Source organism: Nyctereutes procyonoides, unplaced genomic scaffold (assembly GCF_905146905.1).
Source record: "Nyctereutes procyonoides isolate TBG_1078 unplaced genomic scaffold, NYPRO_anot_genome, whole genome shotgun sequence".
NCBI classification, from domain to species: Eukaryota; Metazoa; Chordata; class Mammalia; order Carnivora; family Canidae; genus Nyctereutes; species Nyctereutes procyonoides.
Genome location: NW_026575035.1, coordinates 29,252,696 through 29,271,125, shown reverse-complemented (window position 1 = coordinate 29,271,125; position 18,430 = coordinate 29,252,696). Strand labels below are relative to the sequence as shown.

The 18,430-nt window shown below is 37.8% G+C and overlaps 1 protein-coding gene across 5 annotated transcripts in view; it reads right to left on the bottom strand.

Moving 5' to 3' along the window:
• Positions 1–586: 586 nt before the first annotated feature.
• The window catches only part of PRKDC (protein kinase, DNA-activated, catalytic subunit), a 215,362-nt gene continuing 197,518 nt past the window's right edge, over positions 587–18,430 (bottom strand). For 4 of the 5 annotated variants that reach the window (XM_055318273.1, XM_055318274.1, XM_055318277.1 and 1 more), the window contains 12 exons: positions 17,682–17,769; positions 17,414–17,557; positions 11,989–12,193; positions 10,147–10,214; positions 9,186–9,406; positions 8,795–8,887; positions 6,229–6,318; positions 5,966–6,037; positions 5,689–5,890; positions 4,741–4,929; positions 3,755–3,894; positions 587–1,114 (listed from right to left, as the gene is read on the bottom strand). In XM_055318273.1, the coding sequence (XP_055174248.1) occupies positions 910–1,114; positions 3,755–3,894; positions 4,741–4,929; positions 5,689–5,890; positions 5,966–6,037; positions 6,229–6,318; positions 8,795–8,887; positions 9,186–9,406; positions 10,147–10,214; positions 11,989–12,193; positions 17,414–17,557; positions 17,682–17,769 (1,717 nt within the window). In that variant the 3' untranslated portion in view covers positions 587–909. The remainder of the gene's footprint in view (positions 1,115–3,754; positions 3,895–4,740; positions 4,930–5,688; positions 5,891–5,965; positions 6,038–6,228; positions 6,319–8,794; positions 8,888–9,185; positions 9,407–10,146; positions 10,215–11,988; positions 12,194–17,413; positions 17,558–17,681; positions 17,770–18,430) is intronic. The other variant, XM_055318275.1, reaches the window with a different exon arrangement.

Sequence of the window (18,430 nt, the reverse complement as noted above, 5' to 3'; positions counted from 1 at the left end):
AGGGAGCCCCATGCAGGGCTCGATCCTGGAACTCCGGGATCACACCCTGAGCCAAAGGCAGATGCTCAACCACTGAGCCACCCAGGCACCCCTAGAATGTGTGTTTTGTCTCCAAATAAGGAATTCATTTCCAATAAGGGTTTGTTTCGTTTTTGTTTTTTTCCCTAGAATTGAAATGCTGTATGCTATCCCTATCATCATACTTGCAATTCCTGAAGTTAGAAATCCTGAGGCTGAGATGCCAAGCACTGTTATCTACCTTCCTGTTGTGGATATGAACAGCAAAAGTGAGTGCTAAGACCAAGGTTTTTTTCTCTCTGCTAAATACTTTCTCTTTTGGAGAACAAATCTATCATGAAATGTCTAAATTAGAAGAGAATAAAATGAAAGAAAATGGCCTAAAAATACCCTAAAATATCAAAAGCAATTATTTCTAAGTATTTTAAGCCGTATCATTCATTATGATTCCTATACTACTAATATAACACCTTATCATGCTTTTGGCTTCACTCTCATAAAATCTTAGTGATGAAGTCTTCTGGGTCTTATTTCCAATGAACATAATTACTAATGAGAACACTGCATGGAATGTTCATACTTACACCATTTATTAAGAGAGCTGGTTTATCTAAGTTGTAGCACTTTGCAATATGCTCTATTCTTGATTTAATACTTGTATGAACCTAGATACATATTTTCCTACTTTAAGTCTATCATAATCGTAACCTAATCATTCATATCAATATTCACTTATTCATCATGGTCTTGATCAAACTCTTGCTATAAGACTTTACCACTAAATAGATTTCTTCCCTTCAGTGCTTCAGGAAAATTGATGGCTATAGATGAAAGTTTAGGAGATGCTTTAACCACTTTCATGATTGTTTATCTGCTGACTCCCATAGTTCTTCACATCCAGGGCTCCCATCCTATCCAAGTTCTGCCAAGGATGTTGGGGTCTGTTGCCTGGTCAATCAAGCACTTTACTTGAGACTCTTCTGACAGTCCATTCTCTGGTTGTTGGGCACGGATGTTGTGATCTTTGCTTCCTCGTGCTACAGCCACATAATCTCCAAAGGCAAGTGCCTTCTCATGGCCCAGGAACAGCTCATCGCTGGAAAAAAGATTAATCAAATACAAAAACATGACATTATTTTCCCTTTGTTGCTTGCATTCTTGGCTATCTTATCCAAACATTCCCTCTTATCACTTATAGAATATTTTCTGTGGCTTATAACCTTTTTTTTTTTTTTTTTAATTTATGATAGGCTCACAGTGAGAGAGAGAGAGGCAGAGACACAGGCAGAGAGAGAAGCAGGCTCCATGCACCGGGAGCCCGACGTGGGATTCGATCCCGCGTTCCCAGGATCGCGCCCTGGGCCAAAGGCAGGCGCTAAACCGCTGCGCCACCCAGGGATCCCTGTGGCTTATAACCTTAAAATCAAGAGACTTTTTTTTTTTTTTATTTATGATAGTCACACACACACAGAGAGAGAGGCAGAGACATAGGCAGAGGGAGAGGCAGGCTCCATGCACCGGGAGCCCGAGTGAGAGCAAGCATGAGCCAGGAGGGCGGCAGAGGGAGAGAGAGAAACAGACTCCCTGCTGAGCAGGAAGCCTGATTTAAAAAAAAAAAAAATTTCTTGTTGAAGTCTAAAGCAAACAAATTTATAGAAATGTTTCACAAGAGGGAAACAAGTTGGACTTTAAAATTAAGTAATAGTATTCTAATCTGTGATCAGTTGGTCAAGGTACGATTAGTTTTTCCAAAATATGGCTCTGGCAAAGGAACAAAGGTGGATCCCTGTCTCACACCATACACAAAAATTAATGCAGAATGGATCAAAGATTCAAATGTAAGAAGTAAAACTATTCTTTATTCTTTTTTTCTTGCTTATGCTTTTTGGTGTTATACCTAAAAATGGCAGATGTTCTTGCCAAATTCAGGTCATGAAGATCTACCCCTGTGCTTCTTTAAGTATCTCATAGTTTTACTTCTTACATTTGAATCTTTGATCCATTCTGCATTAATTTTTGTGTATGGTGTGAGACAGGGATCCACCTTTGTTCCTTTGCCAGAGCCATATTTTGGAAAAACTATTCGTACCTTGACCAACTGATCACAGATTAGAATACTATTACTTAATTTTAAAGTCCAACTTGTTTCCCTCTTGTGAAACATTTCTATAAATTTGTTTGCTTTAGACTTCAACAAGAAATTTTTTTTTTAAATCAGGCTTCCTGCTCAGCAGGGAGTCTGTTTCTCTCTCTCCCTCTGCCGCCCTCCTGGCTCATGCTTGCTCTCACTCTTGCTCTCTCTCAAATAAAATCTTAAAAAAAAAAAAAAGTTCCTATTGTTCCTCACATTGATACAGGTTATTCCAGGCAATGATCTGAAGCCTGAAAACTATGCTAAGAGGACAGAGGCCAAGTACACACCCTTCAGAGATACGGACCCTGCCCAGCCTTGGAGAAATCAATTTTCTTAAGCCATGTTTTTTTTTTTTTTTTTTTTTTTAAGATTTTATTTATGTGGGGATCCCTGGGTGGCGCAGCGGTTTGGCGCCTGCCTTTGGCCCAGGGCGCGATCCTGGAGACCCGGGATCGAGTCCCACGTCGGGCTCCCGGTGCATGGAGCCTGCCTCTCCCTCTGCCTATGTCTCTGCCTCTCTCTCTCTCTCTCTCTCTTGTGACTATCATAAATAAATAAAAAAATTAAAAAAAAGATTTTATTTATGTATTCATGAGAGACAGAGAGAGAGAGAGAGAGAGAGAGATGCAGAGACATAGGCAGAGAATTAGGCAGAGACAGAGGTAGGCTCCATGAAAGGGGAATCTTCTCTTGCACTGTTGGTGGGAATGTGAACTGGTGCAGCCACTCTGGAAAACTGTGTGGAGGTTCCTCAAAGAGTTAAAAATAGATCTGCCCTACGACCCAGAAATTGCTCTGCTGGGGATTTACCCCAAAGATACAGATGCAGTGAAACACCGGGACACCTGCACCTCGATGTTTCTAGCAGCCATGTCCACAATAGCCAAACCGTGGAAGGAGCCTCGGTGTCCTTCGAAAGATGAATGGATAAAGAAGATGTGGTTTATGTATACAATGGAGTATTACTCAGCCATTAGAAACGACAAATACCCACCATTTGCTTCAACGTGGATGGAACTGGAGGGTATTATGCTGAGTGAAGTAAGTCAATCGGAGAAGGACAAACATTATATGGTCTCATTCATTTGGGGAATATAAAAAATAGTGAAAAGGAATAAAGGGGAAAGGATAAAAAATTAGTGGGAAATATCAGAAAGGGAGACAGAACGTGAGAGACTCCTAACTCTGGGAAATGAACAAGGAGTGGTGGAAAGGGAGGTGGGCAGGGGGTGGGGGTGACTGGGTAACGGGCTCTGAGGGGGGGCACTTGATGGGATGAGCACTGGGTGTTATGCTATATGTTGGCAAATTGAACTCCAATTTAAAAAAAAAAAAAAAAAAAGAAGTAGGCTCCATGCAGGAAGCCTGACGTGGGACTCGACCCCAGGTCTCCAGGATCAGGCCCTGGGCCGAAGGCAGCGCTAAACTGCTGAGCCACCCGGGCTGCCCCAAGCCATGCTTTTTCATCTGTAAAATAAAGATAATAATGCTAATATCACAGGCTAAATGAAAACTACTCAGCACATTATACATTAGTAATTCTTCAGTAAATAGTAGTATGTTGGCATTTTGTTTTTTTTTCTTCACAAATAACCATCTTACCAAGTAATAACTGCTGGATTGGCACCTGCTAACTTTCTCTTAGCATAATGTATTTTTTGCCGAGGATACCAATTTTTTTCAGTTACGTTTATTTCTTGAATCCATGATCCTCCTTTTTTCAACATTTTCTGTTCAAAATTCTAAAAGAAAAGAACATGATGTTCTCTGCTTATTTTAAGTTTATATGATTACATCCAAACAGATTGAACAAGTAATGATTTTAAAATAAACATCTATAACTGGGGAGAACTTTATAGCTTTTTATACACATTCTAGTAGTACTATACATAACAGTGACAATGACAGTAGGTACCATACCCTATAAGGATGCCCTCACTAAGCTTCATTCTTTTGGGCTGTATTATGAAGAAACTCAATACTTAAGAAAGCACTACGCAACAAATCAAGGAACCTCACATGGAACAGATTTTATTTATTTATTTATTTTTGGAACAGATTTTAAACTAAAAGTTGTCTCAGGGACGCCTGGGTGGCTCAGTGGTTAAATGTCTGCCTTCCGGCCCAGGGCATGATCCTGGAGTCCCAGGATCGAGTCCCACATCAGGCTCCCTACTTGGAGCCTGCTTCTCCCTCTGTGTCTCTGCCTCTCTGCCTCTCTCTCTCATAATAAATAAATAAAATCTTAAAAAAAAAAAAAAGAAAAAAAAGAAAAAAACAATTTGTATATCTTAAAAAAAAAAAAAAGTTGTCTCAGAAACCAGATCCACCATCACCCATGGGTCTATATATATTAACTCATTAGAAATATACTCAAATGAAAGAACAGTTTTTTTCCAAATGAAGATTATGTCTTTTATCTGGTTTTCAGGCCAACTGACCCCAAATGTTAATTTTAAGAAATACTTTACAAAACAACATTAATATATTAATAAACACAATCTGATGTATTTGTATCACATAAGAGATCCCAGATCAGTCCCTGGTATACTGTAATGAAAATGGAAAGTGCATATAAACAAGCCTACTTTCCAGTCGAAGGAAGGTTCCTTTACAAACACGTCCATGGTGTTAGTAAGCAGGTCAGAGTGTGAGCGGAAGGCTCTCAGTGCATGCACCATGATACTATACACAACACCTGCTTCTTTCATTGGTAACATCAGATTGATAAATTGGCGAGTCAGACGAAAAGGCATCAACTCAGGGACAGGCAGAAACTAGAGAAAAAAACAGTTATAAGAAGGAGAACATACGAACTAGAAATCTCAAAAGAAAAGGCACAAAACATCCTCCCACAGTTATTCACAGTGAAAATATGAACTCTTCTTTTCTTGAAATTAGTTACACAGATGTGAATCCACTGTGCCCAAGAGTAATCAACACAATCATCTTTGTAATGCACAAAACTATGTGTGTAGGATCACAAGCCTGCAGAGATTTACAAGTATAATTGAAAACTTCAGAGTTTAGGGGCACATGGGTGGCTCAGTGGTTGAGCATTTGCCTTTGGCTCAGCTCGTGATCCCCGGGGTCCTGGGACTGAGTCCCGCATTGGGCTCCCCATGGGGAGCCTGCTTCTCCCTCTGCCTATGTCTCTGAGTCACTCATGAATAAATAAAATCTTAAAAAAAAAAAAACTTCAGTGTTTAATGTCAGAGATTTATATCACATCTTGTAGAAGACATTTTGATTATAGGGCTTCATAAAATTTCCTTATAGTTTTCCCTCTTTATAGAAATACATTCTATTCTTGGCTTTGAGTATATAATTCATCATCACACCTTCTGCAACCCATTTGAACAATGCCAAAACAAAGTTGAGATTCTCCCTTATTCTGTAAGAATGTCAAATTTAAGGACTATGACAAACCAAGCTAATTGATGTGTCATTTCTTCTTTAAAACCTATCCATTTCCAGAAGGTCCTATGACTATGGTTCTAAATCAGCCAAGAACAATGAGAACAAGGTGCATATACCTGAGTAGCTGATCCAAAAGCATGTCCAAAGTCGATTCCGATCAATCCGCCTGTCTCCATGCTTACCATGAAATTGTTCAGATGTCTGTCTCCGATACCCAGAATCCAGTGGCTAATGCACATAAGAGCATGAGAACTGGCAAAGTGGGAGCGAAGTGCCAGGAAGGCTGCAGGGCCTGTGCTCATCTTCAGAAAGGCCCGCCTGGGGGAGGGAGACATGATCTCTGTAGTCTCTGTTATGCCACCAGCTGGCTTATAAAATCAGGAGGATACTTACTTTAAGAGATCAGCTGGCACTTTACTTTCTCTCCTTCTAAAAGATGTGACTGTTTCAGTACGACTAGCTGCCCTATGATTTAATAGGAAATGACTAATTAGAACAAATTTCTGTGACTTGAAATTTAAAATTTATACTGAGGCTCAATTATCAAATAACTAGGTTTTGATGTTATGAGGCAAACTTTCTAAGAAACAAAAGTAACATGCAACTTTGAGAAGAATTAACTAGCTAGTAAAAAGGAAAATCAAAACAAAACTTACTTAAACATTGACATGTAAGCGCCAACATCATATTTTCCAGACATCTTTGCCAGCCAATCTCTATATTCACATGGTGGTGCTTTGGGATCACTAATAAGTAGGAAAAAGAGAATCAGCACTAGGAAGATATTTAGCATTATAATGATTTCAGTGGCAAAGATCACCAAGAATTCATTGAAAAATAGTGAAGAGCCAGGGAAATAAATATGACTTTTAATCATATTTAATATTAACAGTGAATCCATGTTACTCTGGATCTAGAATCTCAATATATCATAATTCACTGTTCGTTACTCCTAAAGAAATCAAAGCCATTTCCTATGCCAAAATTTAGGCACAAAATGATCAGATACAATAAATTTCCCACTCCATACAGAGAACAAGATAAATTAAACGTAAGTGTTTATGATTCAGGCATATGGTTCTAAAAATCTGGTAGTGGAAAAGAACCTTAACAAGATGACAGTACAACATGCAACTTACTCAAAGTAGGCAAGAAATGATAAGCCACATTACTACTACAAACTAAAAGGTGACAAGTTATGCGTTGAAGATGGATTAAGTCTGTTTTTGGATTGTCACACTCTTTCTTCACCATTTCCAGTATGTAGATACATACAAAATCCATATGAAATACAACAAGGCTCTTGGAAATGAACAAGGGATAGTGGAAGGGGAGATGAGCGGGTAGTTGGGGTGACTGGGTGACGGGCACTGAGGAGGACACTTGGTGGGATGAGCACTGGGTGTTATGCTAAATGTTGGCAAATTGAATTCCAATTAAAAAAAATTAAAAAAATACAGTAAGGAATTATCTTAAATGACAATGGCTTTGAATTGAACATAGAAAGCTATTTTTAGTAATGGTTCATAGGCAAAAGGCATAGTGAGCTGTTGGAAATGTGTTTTGTATGTTTGGCCACTTTGGGGTTTATCAAAAGATTTAACAAATTTTCCTAAAAAGAAATCTAAAGATAGAACTATTTCATCTGTTAGTAGTTCAATTACTTAAAGTGAATCTTTTCTGAGTTGCTACTAAGTTAATTTCACAATACAACCCTCCATTTCAATCTAAATTCTCTCCAAGTTTCAGTTGGAATGAAAATCTTTAGGTTAGAAAACTGCAACATGCAAATTAAGAAAAAAATAGGAATGATTTGGGATGACTGGGTGGCTCAGTGGTTGAGCGCCTGCCTTCAGCCCAGGGTGTGATCCTAGAGTCCTGGGATCGAGTCCTGTATTGGGGTCCCTGCATGGAGCCTGCTTCTCTCCCTGCCTATGTCTCTGCCTCTCTCTCTGTGTCTCTCATGAGTAAATATTAAATCTTTTTTAAAAAATCTTTTAAAAAAAAGCAATTTTATCAATGGGGGGCTGGAAGTGCCTTGTTATAAAAAGGTAGTGAGAAGTAATTTATACACTTCTGTATTTGAAAAGCACTTTGAACTCCACCAACACCTATGTTTACCCTATGTATTTTACATTACTATTCCATCTTAGACACGGAGGCATAGGAACAAAGGAAAGGGCAAGTCAGTTTTGCACGATTCCCATTAAAAGTCAGAATAAGTTAGCATGAGTAAGATCTGGACTTCCTGACTCCAGGAAGTACTGCCCATCAGTTTCCCTGCCCTCCAAGGAACACAGAACAACTGCAGGCAAAGGACTCAAATGATTGAAATTAAAAGTTCGTACACACAGCCTTATTTAGCAGGAGCAAGACTTTGGTAGGAATATTCTTAATTTTACAGAAATCATTTTTGACTGATGAGAATTTTGCTCCTATTTAAATGCTTTCAGGACAGAACAGAGTACAATAAAAAGAAACAGGCCTTAAAGCTAATTACGGTCATTTCCTCTTCCTTCATCCAAACTTCTCAATTCCTTCTGCAAGATGTCTTTCAATGTTGTCCTTACTTTTCTTTACAGAAAAAAAAACCAAAATGCTTTCTGATTAAAAATCTATGTTCGTTGTTGAAAACTTGGAAAATATAACAAAAGGGTAAAGAAAAATAAAAAGCACTAATATCATGACCTAGAATTAATTACTAATAATCCTAGGTAGCCCACTTACATGCTGGGCAGCCTATGACAAGTTATATACACTCTCTGGGCCTCAACTTCCTCATCTGTACAGAGCTGTTAATAATAATTTGCAGGTTTTTGTAAGAAAGAAATGACTTCACACACATTAATAACTGAGAATACTACCTAGCATGAAGAAAATGTTTAATTAAATGTTAGCTGCTAATCTTTTTATTTCCTTAAGATATTCATTACTGTTGTTGCAAAGCTAATACCATTTTTTTTCATTGTGGTAGAATCTATGCAGCTACTGTTTGGAACCCTCTATTCCATTTAGTTTATTCATCTAGCCAGAGGTGGAGAAAACTGACCAGGGTGTGGCTCACAGCCCCAAATTAAAAGGGGCCCAGAAATGTCACTGGAAACATGAGATAGAGGAACTTAATCTAAAACAACATTACTCAGGGAGATTATGCCTGGGGAGCAACAGGCTTGCAATATGTCTGGGCAGAGTTGAAGGAGGAGTATGTAGGCTCCACATCACCTTGTATAAGCTGCTTTCTCCTCTCGTGACATGTTACTCAAAAGGAAGTCCTTCAAGATAAGAGTATTTTCAATCCATTCAATTAGTCCTAATCTGAAAAGGAGAATAAATAGTTTATGAACACAAACCTAAACCTTTTTTTCCTCACCAGAGAAAAGTTCCGTAGAATCAAAGCAGATTTCCTCAAGTCAGTTCTTCATTTACTTTCTCCATATTAAGTTTGAAAATCAAAGGTTTACAAGTGCTTGTTAGTTCTGTTTATAGCCCTGTCTTTATGAAAGCTAAAATACTAAATCCCATCTCTGTAATCTTAAACAAGGATTTGGCCCAGTCCTAAAATTTACACTAAAAAAAAAACCTATTCTAGAATGACTATGTGCACTGGTCCCACCTGGAGGTCATGGGTATAACATGGTAAGTCTTCAGCTGCATGTTTCTCTGGCTACAGGCGGTGTCCTGAGAAAGGAGGACATTCATGACCTCAAAGAGTTGTTCGATCCTCTGGTCCTGCCGCAGATCTTCACCCCCCTTGACAAGGAAAGGGTACTCCTTCTCATCATGGCCTCGGATGATGATGCGCTTCGGCTTTCTGATAGAAGCCATTACTTTTATCTTTAAAAATTAAGAAAATATTTTAGGTGCAGTCTAAGAAACTGATAGAAAAACTGATCATATCATTATCAAAAGAGAAAAAGTAAGGCTGGTTGGTACAGATTCCTCAAAGAGACAGTGAAGTGACAGAAAACTAATACAGAACCTAGTGCCAGGGAAATATTTGTTACCTGTTTATGTCCTACTGCCGTGCCTCTAGAAACTTCATATTCCTTGTTACAAATAATTGCTTATAAAATGTAGATATAAATAATTCCTTATAAATGAGCAACTTATAACATGTTAACTTCCTAAAGTTAACTCTACCTATGTTTTAAAATAGACACACACACACACAGTTTACTCTTTGAGTTTGTTACACTAAAACACTGAAGCATGTACACAGAGTTTACTCTGAATTTGTTACCTTAAAGCACTGAAGCATTGTATTAAGAGCTTCAGTAACTAATAGGATCAGAAAACTCTGTGCATTTAAGATCAAGATGGAAGGCTCCTTTCTCTAGTAAAGACAAATATGTCATTTTCATACCTGAAAAACTAAACACCACATTCATAATCTTTACAGGAATCATTTTTGACTGATGAGAGATTTGTTATGTAAATACTTTCAGGACAGAATAGAGTACAATGAAGACAAATAGGCCCTGAAGCTATTTATGACTATTTCCTCTTCCTTCATCCAATAGTTACACACCAAAACTTGTCATATATTGGCAAAAGTCACAGACATTGGCACCTACCCGCTCATCAAACCCAGCGATTCGTGCGTGGTATTCTGGTAGTGGCTTTCCTTTGCCATCATACTGACCTAAGACAAACCACAGAAGCCTTACTTAGATATAGCTTGTTATAGAACCCTGTATTTTGGGATCCCTGGGTGGCGCAGCGGTTTGGCGCCTGCCTTTGGCCCAGGGCGCGATCCTGGAGACCCGGGATCGAATCCCACATCGGGCTCCCGGTGCATGGAGCCTGCTTCTCCCTCTGCCTGTGTCTCTGCCTCTCTCTTTCTCTCTGTGACTATCATAAATAAATAAAAATTAAAAAAAAAAAGAACCCTGTATTTTAACATATACCTGTTAATATAATAAGAAGAATTATAATGATTATAATTATAATAAAAAGCTATGTGATAAAATTTTTTACTGTAAGTTTTTATTTTAAAAACATTTGACTTCTTTAAAAAAGATTTATTTATTGGGGCGCCTGGGTGGCTCAGTGGTTGAGCATCTGCCTTTGGCTCAGGGCATGATCCTGGATTCTTGGGATCAAGTCCCACATCACGCTCCCCCAGGGTGCCTGCTTCTCCCTCTGCCTATGTCTCTGTCTCTGTGTGTATGTATCTCTGATGAATAAATAAATAAAATCTTTCAAAAAAATATTTATTTATTCTAAAGAGAGAGATGGAGAAAAAGCACATGAAAGGGGGAGGGAGGGGCAGAGAGAGAATCTCAAGCAAATTCCCTAAGTGCGGCGCTTGATACAGGACTTGATCTCAGTCTTGAGATTATGACCTGAGCTGAAAGTAAAAGTTGGATGCTTAACTGACTGAGCTACTCAAGTGCCCCCCCCCCAAAATTTGAGTTTTTTTTAAAAATAATGCTATTATTTCTCAATCTAATGGAAAATAGCTTCCTATTATAGAGTAGAAAAATTCCAAAAAAAAAAAAAATAATGCAATAAGCTAGAAAACTCTATTATATCAAGAAGAATCAAGCTGCATAAGAGGAGGCCTACATATTCAGCTTTCTTTCATGCGATGTATAGCAGTTAATAATCACAAAGTGTTTTTCCGATATCCACTATATGAGAATATGAATAAACATAATAAAATATTTCTTTGGCAAATTCTAGGGTGAAGAAGGTAGAATGTATAAAGACTCTCTTTGAAAAATCTTGCTGTGTTCACATCAGATCAGCTTGCTGTGCCTCTATCCTCATAGTCACAATTCTCTGTCCTGAAGGTAGATCATTTATTTTTGTCATTTTATTTTTTTATTTTTTTTATCTTTTGTCATTTTAAATGGGACCAATATGCACATCCAAGGAAGGGATTTGCATTGTACCTATATTACATTTCTGAAGAATGTAGTAGGAGCAAAGCATGGTATGTTCAGAGAAATTACCAGTTACATTATTAAATGGAAGTCTGAATACCTGTATAAGCAGGAAAATAAGAAAACTATAAGTAGACATTTAGTAAAGTGTACCAATTCACAGTAATCATAGATTGTCATAATGACAAAAAGTATAGTGAAATACTATTATAGTGAAATAGTGAAATAAGTTCTTAAAAAAAAAAGTAACTGCCGGGGATCCCTGGGTGGCGCAGTGGTTTAGCGCCTGCCTTTGGCCCAGGGCGTGATCTGGAGACCCGGGATTGAGTCCCACATCGGGCTCCCGGTGCATGGAGCCTGCTTCTCCCTCTGCCTATGTCTCTGCCTCTCTCTCTATCATAAATAAAAAAAAATAAAAAAAAAAGTAACTGCCAAGAACCCAATATTCCTGTTTTTAGAACTCAAAGGCCCTTGCTACACCACTATTCTCCTTAAAGTCCAGTTTTGTCACCCCAAGAATAAACTCACCAGGAATCTCCAACTCATTTCTCAAGAATTCTACTTTGAAGTCACTCATCCAGGGTGAGCATTCTTTCAGATTCCCAGGTGGCTTTGAGTCTGTGCACATTTTATAAAATAGTGAGTCGGTAATACTGCTGAAGTCACGGGGTTTCATTCCAGGTAGCTTAGAACCTCCCTTCCCAAAGTGTTTATCAAATTCTTTTCCAAAAACCTGAAATTAATAATAATTTACATTAAAAATTAATGTTTAGTTTGAACTTCAGGAAAGGTTCTAGATTTATACTTTTGTTTTCCTTGAATGTTTCAATACTCTAAACATATGAAGGCTGCCTTTTGTTTGTGTTCCTCGGAAACGACAGAAAGGATACAGTTAGTAATAATTATAATTATTAAATTGTAATCTTAAAATTATAAAGCTTAAAAACCTTTAACCTCTTGGAGTACATTTTTGTCTAGTTACTGATCTGTATCATTATGACAGCAGGAGTAATTGGGAACAAGGTACTAAATAAAGGGAGTAATTTAATAAAATGAAAATCCTGTGATTCTTCATCAGAGCTGAAGAGCTTCTGATAAACGTCTTTCAAGTCATTATTTTGGATCACAAACTAGTATAAACCTTAATTTATATTTTTAAATTATTCTTTAATTTAAATTTTAGTAAACATACAGTGCAATATTAGTTTCTGGATAGAATTCAATGACTCATCACTTACATACAACACCCAGTGCTCATCACAACAAGTGCCCTCTTTAATACCCATCACCCACCTAGCCCACTTCCCACTGACCTCCCTCCACAAACTCTGTTGTCTATTTGTTAAGAGTCTCTTATGGCTTGTTTCTCTCTTATTTTCTTTTCCCCCTTACCATGTGTTCGCTTGTTTTCTTTTTAAATTACACGAGATCAAATGGTATTTGTCTTTCTCTGACTTATTTCACTCAGCATAATACACGCTAGCTCCATCCAAGACACTGAAAATGGCAAGATTTTATTTTTGATGATTGAGTAATATCCCATTGTGTGTGTGTGTGTGTATGTGTATACCACATCTTCTTTATCCATTCATCAGTCAATGGACACTTCGGCTCTCTCCATATTCTAGCTATTGTTGATAATGCTGCTATAAACATTGGGGTGCATGTACCCCTTCAAATCCTTTAACATGGAACATTACACATATTTATTTGTATTAATCTCTACTCAAATATTCATTTAAATTATAATCCTGATATCAAAATAAAAAAAAACTCAAGAGAATCACTAACAGTGACTTAGTAATAAGTCACTAAGATTTACTCAGTATCTTTAATTAGAAATTTTTACCACATTTAAAACTCACCCCAAAACATAAACCTGGTATAAATGAAATATATGCCCTATTTTAAGATAATCCATTACAAGAAAATTGACATACATAAAATGAATTTATTCCTTAATCTTTTTTTTTTTAAGATTTTATTTATTTATTCGTGAGAGGTAGAGGCACAGACAGAGGGAGAAGCAGGCTCCCTGCAGGGCGCCTGATGCAGGACTCGATCCCAGGATCACGACCTGAGCCAAAGCCAGATGCTCAACCACTGAGCCACCCAGGTACCCCATTATTTTTTAATCTATAAGTGGATTGAAAGTATAGAAATAATCTCCAATTCTAGAATACATGAAAATATTAGGTATTTCCCAAACATACTCAGCACCAACAATATATGTGAATGGCATAATGCCCTCTGAAGTGAAATCTGAGACAATTCTGTTTTGGTAGATTATTTTTTTTGTTTTGGTAGATTATTATTTTAACTAATTAATTAACACAAATTATGTGTTGATTTGGTATAAAGCAATAAGTTGTAGATTGATTTTTCAGGGTATTAGAATTAACCTCTAAACAAATATGATGGCTGGTAGGAATGATGGAAGTATGTTTCTGCCATTAGCATACTCTCCCTCAGGGTTGGATGCAGCTGTGCTGAGCAGCACCTGGGAAGAACAGTGGTCTACCCTAACAGATTTCCAGGCTGCAGCCCTATGGTACCCAGCATGTAGGGCAATGAAGTGGCCACAAATTCAAAGGGATAACATGCAGTCTTAACTGGGGACTGCATAGTATTATTCCGCATGAAGTGATGAAGGGCTGCTGTGGATATTCTCACACTGGTTAAGGAGAGAGAGAGGCAGCAAACTAGGATGAAATACCCTGCCCTCTCTCTGGGGTGGGGTCAGAGCTACCTGAGAGCAGGGCAGATGGGGGAAGGCAGCAGAACAGTACTGCTGAAATGAAGCCTTCTCACAGGTGATGAACTGGTTCCACTATGCTAGGGCACCTGGTGTCAGTTGCCATTCTGCCATTCTCTCCATTTGATACAGGGCAAGTCTCCTGTTTTTCAGATCCAACTCCTTTGTTTAGAATAAGGTATGGCAGGGATGTCTAGGTGGCTCAGTGGTTGAGCGTCTGCCTTTGGCTCAGGTCGTGATCCTGGGGTCCTGGGATTGAATCCCGCATTGGGATCCCCATGGGGAGCCTGCTTCTCCCTCTGCCTATGTCTCTGCCTCTCTCTCTGGGTCACTCATGAATAAATAAAATCTTAAAAAAAAATAGAATACAGTATGGCAAATTACAACCTGCAAGTCAAGGTTCACTGCCTGTTTTTATAAGTAAAATTCTAGGGATCCCTGGGTGGCTCAGTGGTTTAGCGCCTGCCTTTGGCTCAGGGTGTGATCCTGGAGTCCTGGGATCGAGTCCCACATTAGGCTCCTTGCATCGAGCCTGTTTCTCCCTCTGCCTGTGTCTCTGCCTCTCTCTCTCTCTCTCTCTCTCTCTCTCTGTTTCTCATGAATAAATCAATAAAATCTTTTAAAAAAAATAAAATTGTATTGGAATCCTCCCAACCATGCCTATTCATTTACATACTGTCTAGGGCTGCTTTTGCACTAGGATGGCAGATTTGAGTATTCATAACATGAGACTGGTATGGCCTAAACACCAAAAATCTGGGCCTTTACAAAAAATGCATGTAGACCACTGGTCTTAAAACAAACAAACACAAATACTTTTCCAAATCTAATATTCTCCAATTTTATACATTTTATTAATGCTAATATATTGATTTTAAGTACTCTTACATTATGTATACTTCCTGTACTGAGGCTCTTGTATATTCAGTACTAGGAGACAGATTTGATATGATGTAGAGCCTAATATTATGTCATAACATGATGTACAGAAAGTTATGGTTTTATCTTCACTTTTAGGATATACTGCTGGTCACATTTAGGCAACAGATAGTCCCATGTGTTCCCACATTCATACCACTAACTAAAACTACCCTAAGTGGGAATGTACCTAAAGTACCCAACAAAATCTATCTCTAATTATCAAAACTATACCAATTATTCATCTAATTCAAGATGCCAGTTTCACATCAGGCAGTATTCTAGAAGGCGGAGAGAAAATATGAATAAGACAAGAATCCCTGTTCACAAGTCTAATTATAATTAATTGAGGAGGTATAAATTAAAGGAAGAGCTAAAGATAAATATGGCTTCCCACTCCTGAGGATTTCCCCAGAAGAATCTATACACAGATATTCATGGCAGCAGCATTCATAACAGCTAAGACATGGAAACACTCCAAATGTACACCCACTGACAAAAGGATAAACAAAATGTGACATGTCCTTATGGTGGAATAATACACAGCCATAAAAAGGAATGAAGCACTGATACACGCTATAGCATTGATGAACTCTGAAAACATGCTGAGTGAAAGAAGTTAGTCACACATTGTAAGATTTCATTTATACAAAATGTCCAGAAGAGGTAAATCTACACAAACAGAAGTACTTTAGTGGTTGCCCAGGGTGGCAGGAGGGAGGGACAGAGAGTAACTGCTAACAGGTATGGGCTTTCTTTTGGGGATGATGAAAGTGTTCTAGGGGTGCCTGGGTGGCTCAGTCAGTTAAACAGCTGACTTCACCTCAGGTTATGATCTCAGGATCCTGGGATCGAGCCCTGTGTTGGGATCATAAGATCCTTTAATTTGTGCTCAGTGGGGATTCTGCTTATTCCTCTCCCTCTCCCCCTCCTCCCATTAGTGTTCTATCAAATAAACAAATAAATAAAATCTTTAAAAGGGGGCACCTGGGTGGCTTAGTGGTTGAGCATCTGCCTTCCACTCAAGTCATGATCCTAGGGTCCTGGGATCGAGTCCTACATGAGGGTCTCTGCTCAGCATGGAGTCTGCTTCTCCCTCTCTCTCTTCCCCGCCCACTGCCCTTCTCCTCCTCTACTCGTCTCACATGCTCTCTAATAAATAAAAATCTTAAAAAAAAATGTTAAAGTAAATGCTCAAAACTGATGTAATATTTATATAATAAAAACTATAGCATTGTTCACTTTAAATAGATGATAAGGTGTGTGAATTATATCTTAATAAAGCAGTTATATATATATATAAAAAAAAAACAACAGAAGGGACAAAGATCTTCCTTTGTACTAGAGACTGTGAAACTTGAAAACTGGCAATATGAACACCAGGACTTCTACTTATGCTCTTCAGTTTCTTAGAGTTTAATAAACAAAAATAATTTGACCAAAATCAGTGTGATTAATGCTAACAGAAATATACTTAAGTTGTGTTACACAACACAGAACAACCTCCTTCTTGTTGGGGAAGGAGGTCTAGGGAAGAAAGGATGCATAAGCCAAGCCAAGTCTAAAGGTGAGTTCTCCAGATGGAGAAGAGGAGAAAGTAAACCCATTTAAAGGGAGCAACAAGCACAAGGCATGTTGGTGTGAAATCTGGACATTTCAAGGTTCATTTTGATCTCTCCGGCTCCAAGGGGCTTTCTTGATCCCCTACAGACTGGGGGTATTTTCTTCCTTTCCACCCTAGGGCAACTTTAGAAACAGATTTCATGTATCATACTTGTTCTCAAGCCACAGTTCTTTATATATTGTATTTGTCAGACAATCCCTTTGAATTCAGAAACTGGGTCTGTCTTCTCTTTGTATGTCCTCCAGCATCCAGGAGTATGCCTTGGACAGAGGGAAGGGCTCAAAATAATCATCAACTTGTATAAGATACAAATATTTTCTTGATCCAACATTCAAAACACTTTGAGAATTAAAAATATTAACTACAGTATTAAGGAGGACACTTGTGATGAGCAATGGGTGTTGTAGTTAAGTGATGAACCACTGAATTCTACTTCAGAAACCAATATTGCATTGTATGTTCACTAATTTTAAATTTAAAAAAATTAAATATATTAAACTACATATAACCTTCAAGTCTAAAAATCTGAGCATGAAGAAAAGTTTACAAATTCAACAGACATTTTAAAACCAGGATTATTAACAAACCAGCAAATATAACTACTGATTGTTACAATGATTCCATTATTATATAGGCAGGCTGCCACCTATCCCTACCTGAATAAACCTCCTTCTGAAAGCCCCAAGCCCTGGAGCCCTTAGATCTCCCAAGGCTGCATACATTCTTTCATACATCTTTTCAATGTTTTTTTTATTAACAGGGTTTTTTGCCAGTTCGGCTTTGATATCATCAGTCCAATCCTGTGCAAAAAAAAAAAAAAAAAAAAAAAAGAGAGAGAGAGAGAGAAAGAGAGAAAAACCAAGCTGACTGCAAGTAAGTTCAATCCAAATTCTATGTTTTATGAGTTAGAAGCTATTACATTACCTTAAAGAGCATTTCAGGATTAGAGAGTTGTTCTAGGGCACTAATAAAATCTTGAATCACTCCTCCTAGATCCAACTTAGTTTTAATCCTATAAAACAATTACCAAGGTTAGGTAATCAAATATCTTCCAAAGATCAAGGCCTACAGTTTATTTAAATACAATTATTTATAGTCACATATAAAACTATATATTACCAACTAAGAGTCTAGTCATGACAGAAAAAGCTCTTAACAGAGAATGCCTAAAACACCATGCATTTACCAAATATTCTTACAAAAGTAATAGACCATTGCTAGTTATGTCAACAATCTCCACTTATAAATCAAGTGGAAAAATGAAAAGGACAACACTTCAGGCAGTCTGCTGAACCCTTACTAAGAGAGGCTTCTTGGATATTTTGAATTAAAGAGTAAGTTCAGAAACTGCCTTCAAAAAGCATCTCATCTAGTCTGCCTCAATCAACAGATTACTAATTATCAACCACTACTATTAGAAGGACAGATTGTTTCATAAATAACATTCTAAGAAGAAATGTATTTTAAGGAAGGAAAGAAATTCAGGGGCACATGGCTGGCTCAGTCAGTAGAGCATACAATTCTTGATTTGTAAATATGAGCCCCACACTGGTCATAGAGTTTACTTCAAAAAAAAAAAAAAAAAAGAAATTCAGTAACAAATAACACACCTGCGATAGATACATCCAACAAATAGATGTGGAAGATTTTCTACTTTTCAATGACAGCTCTAA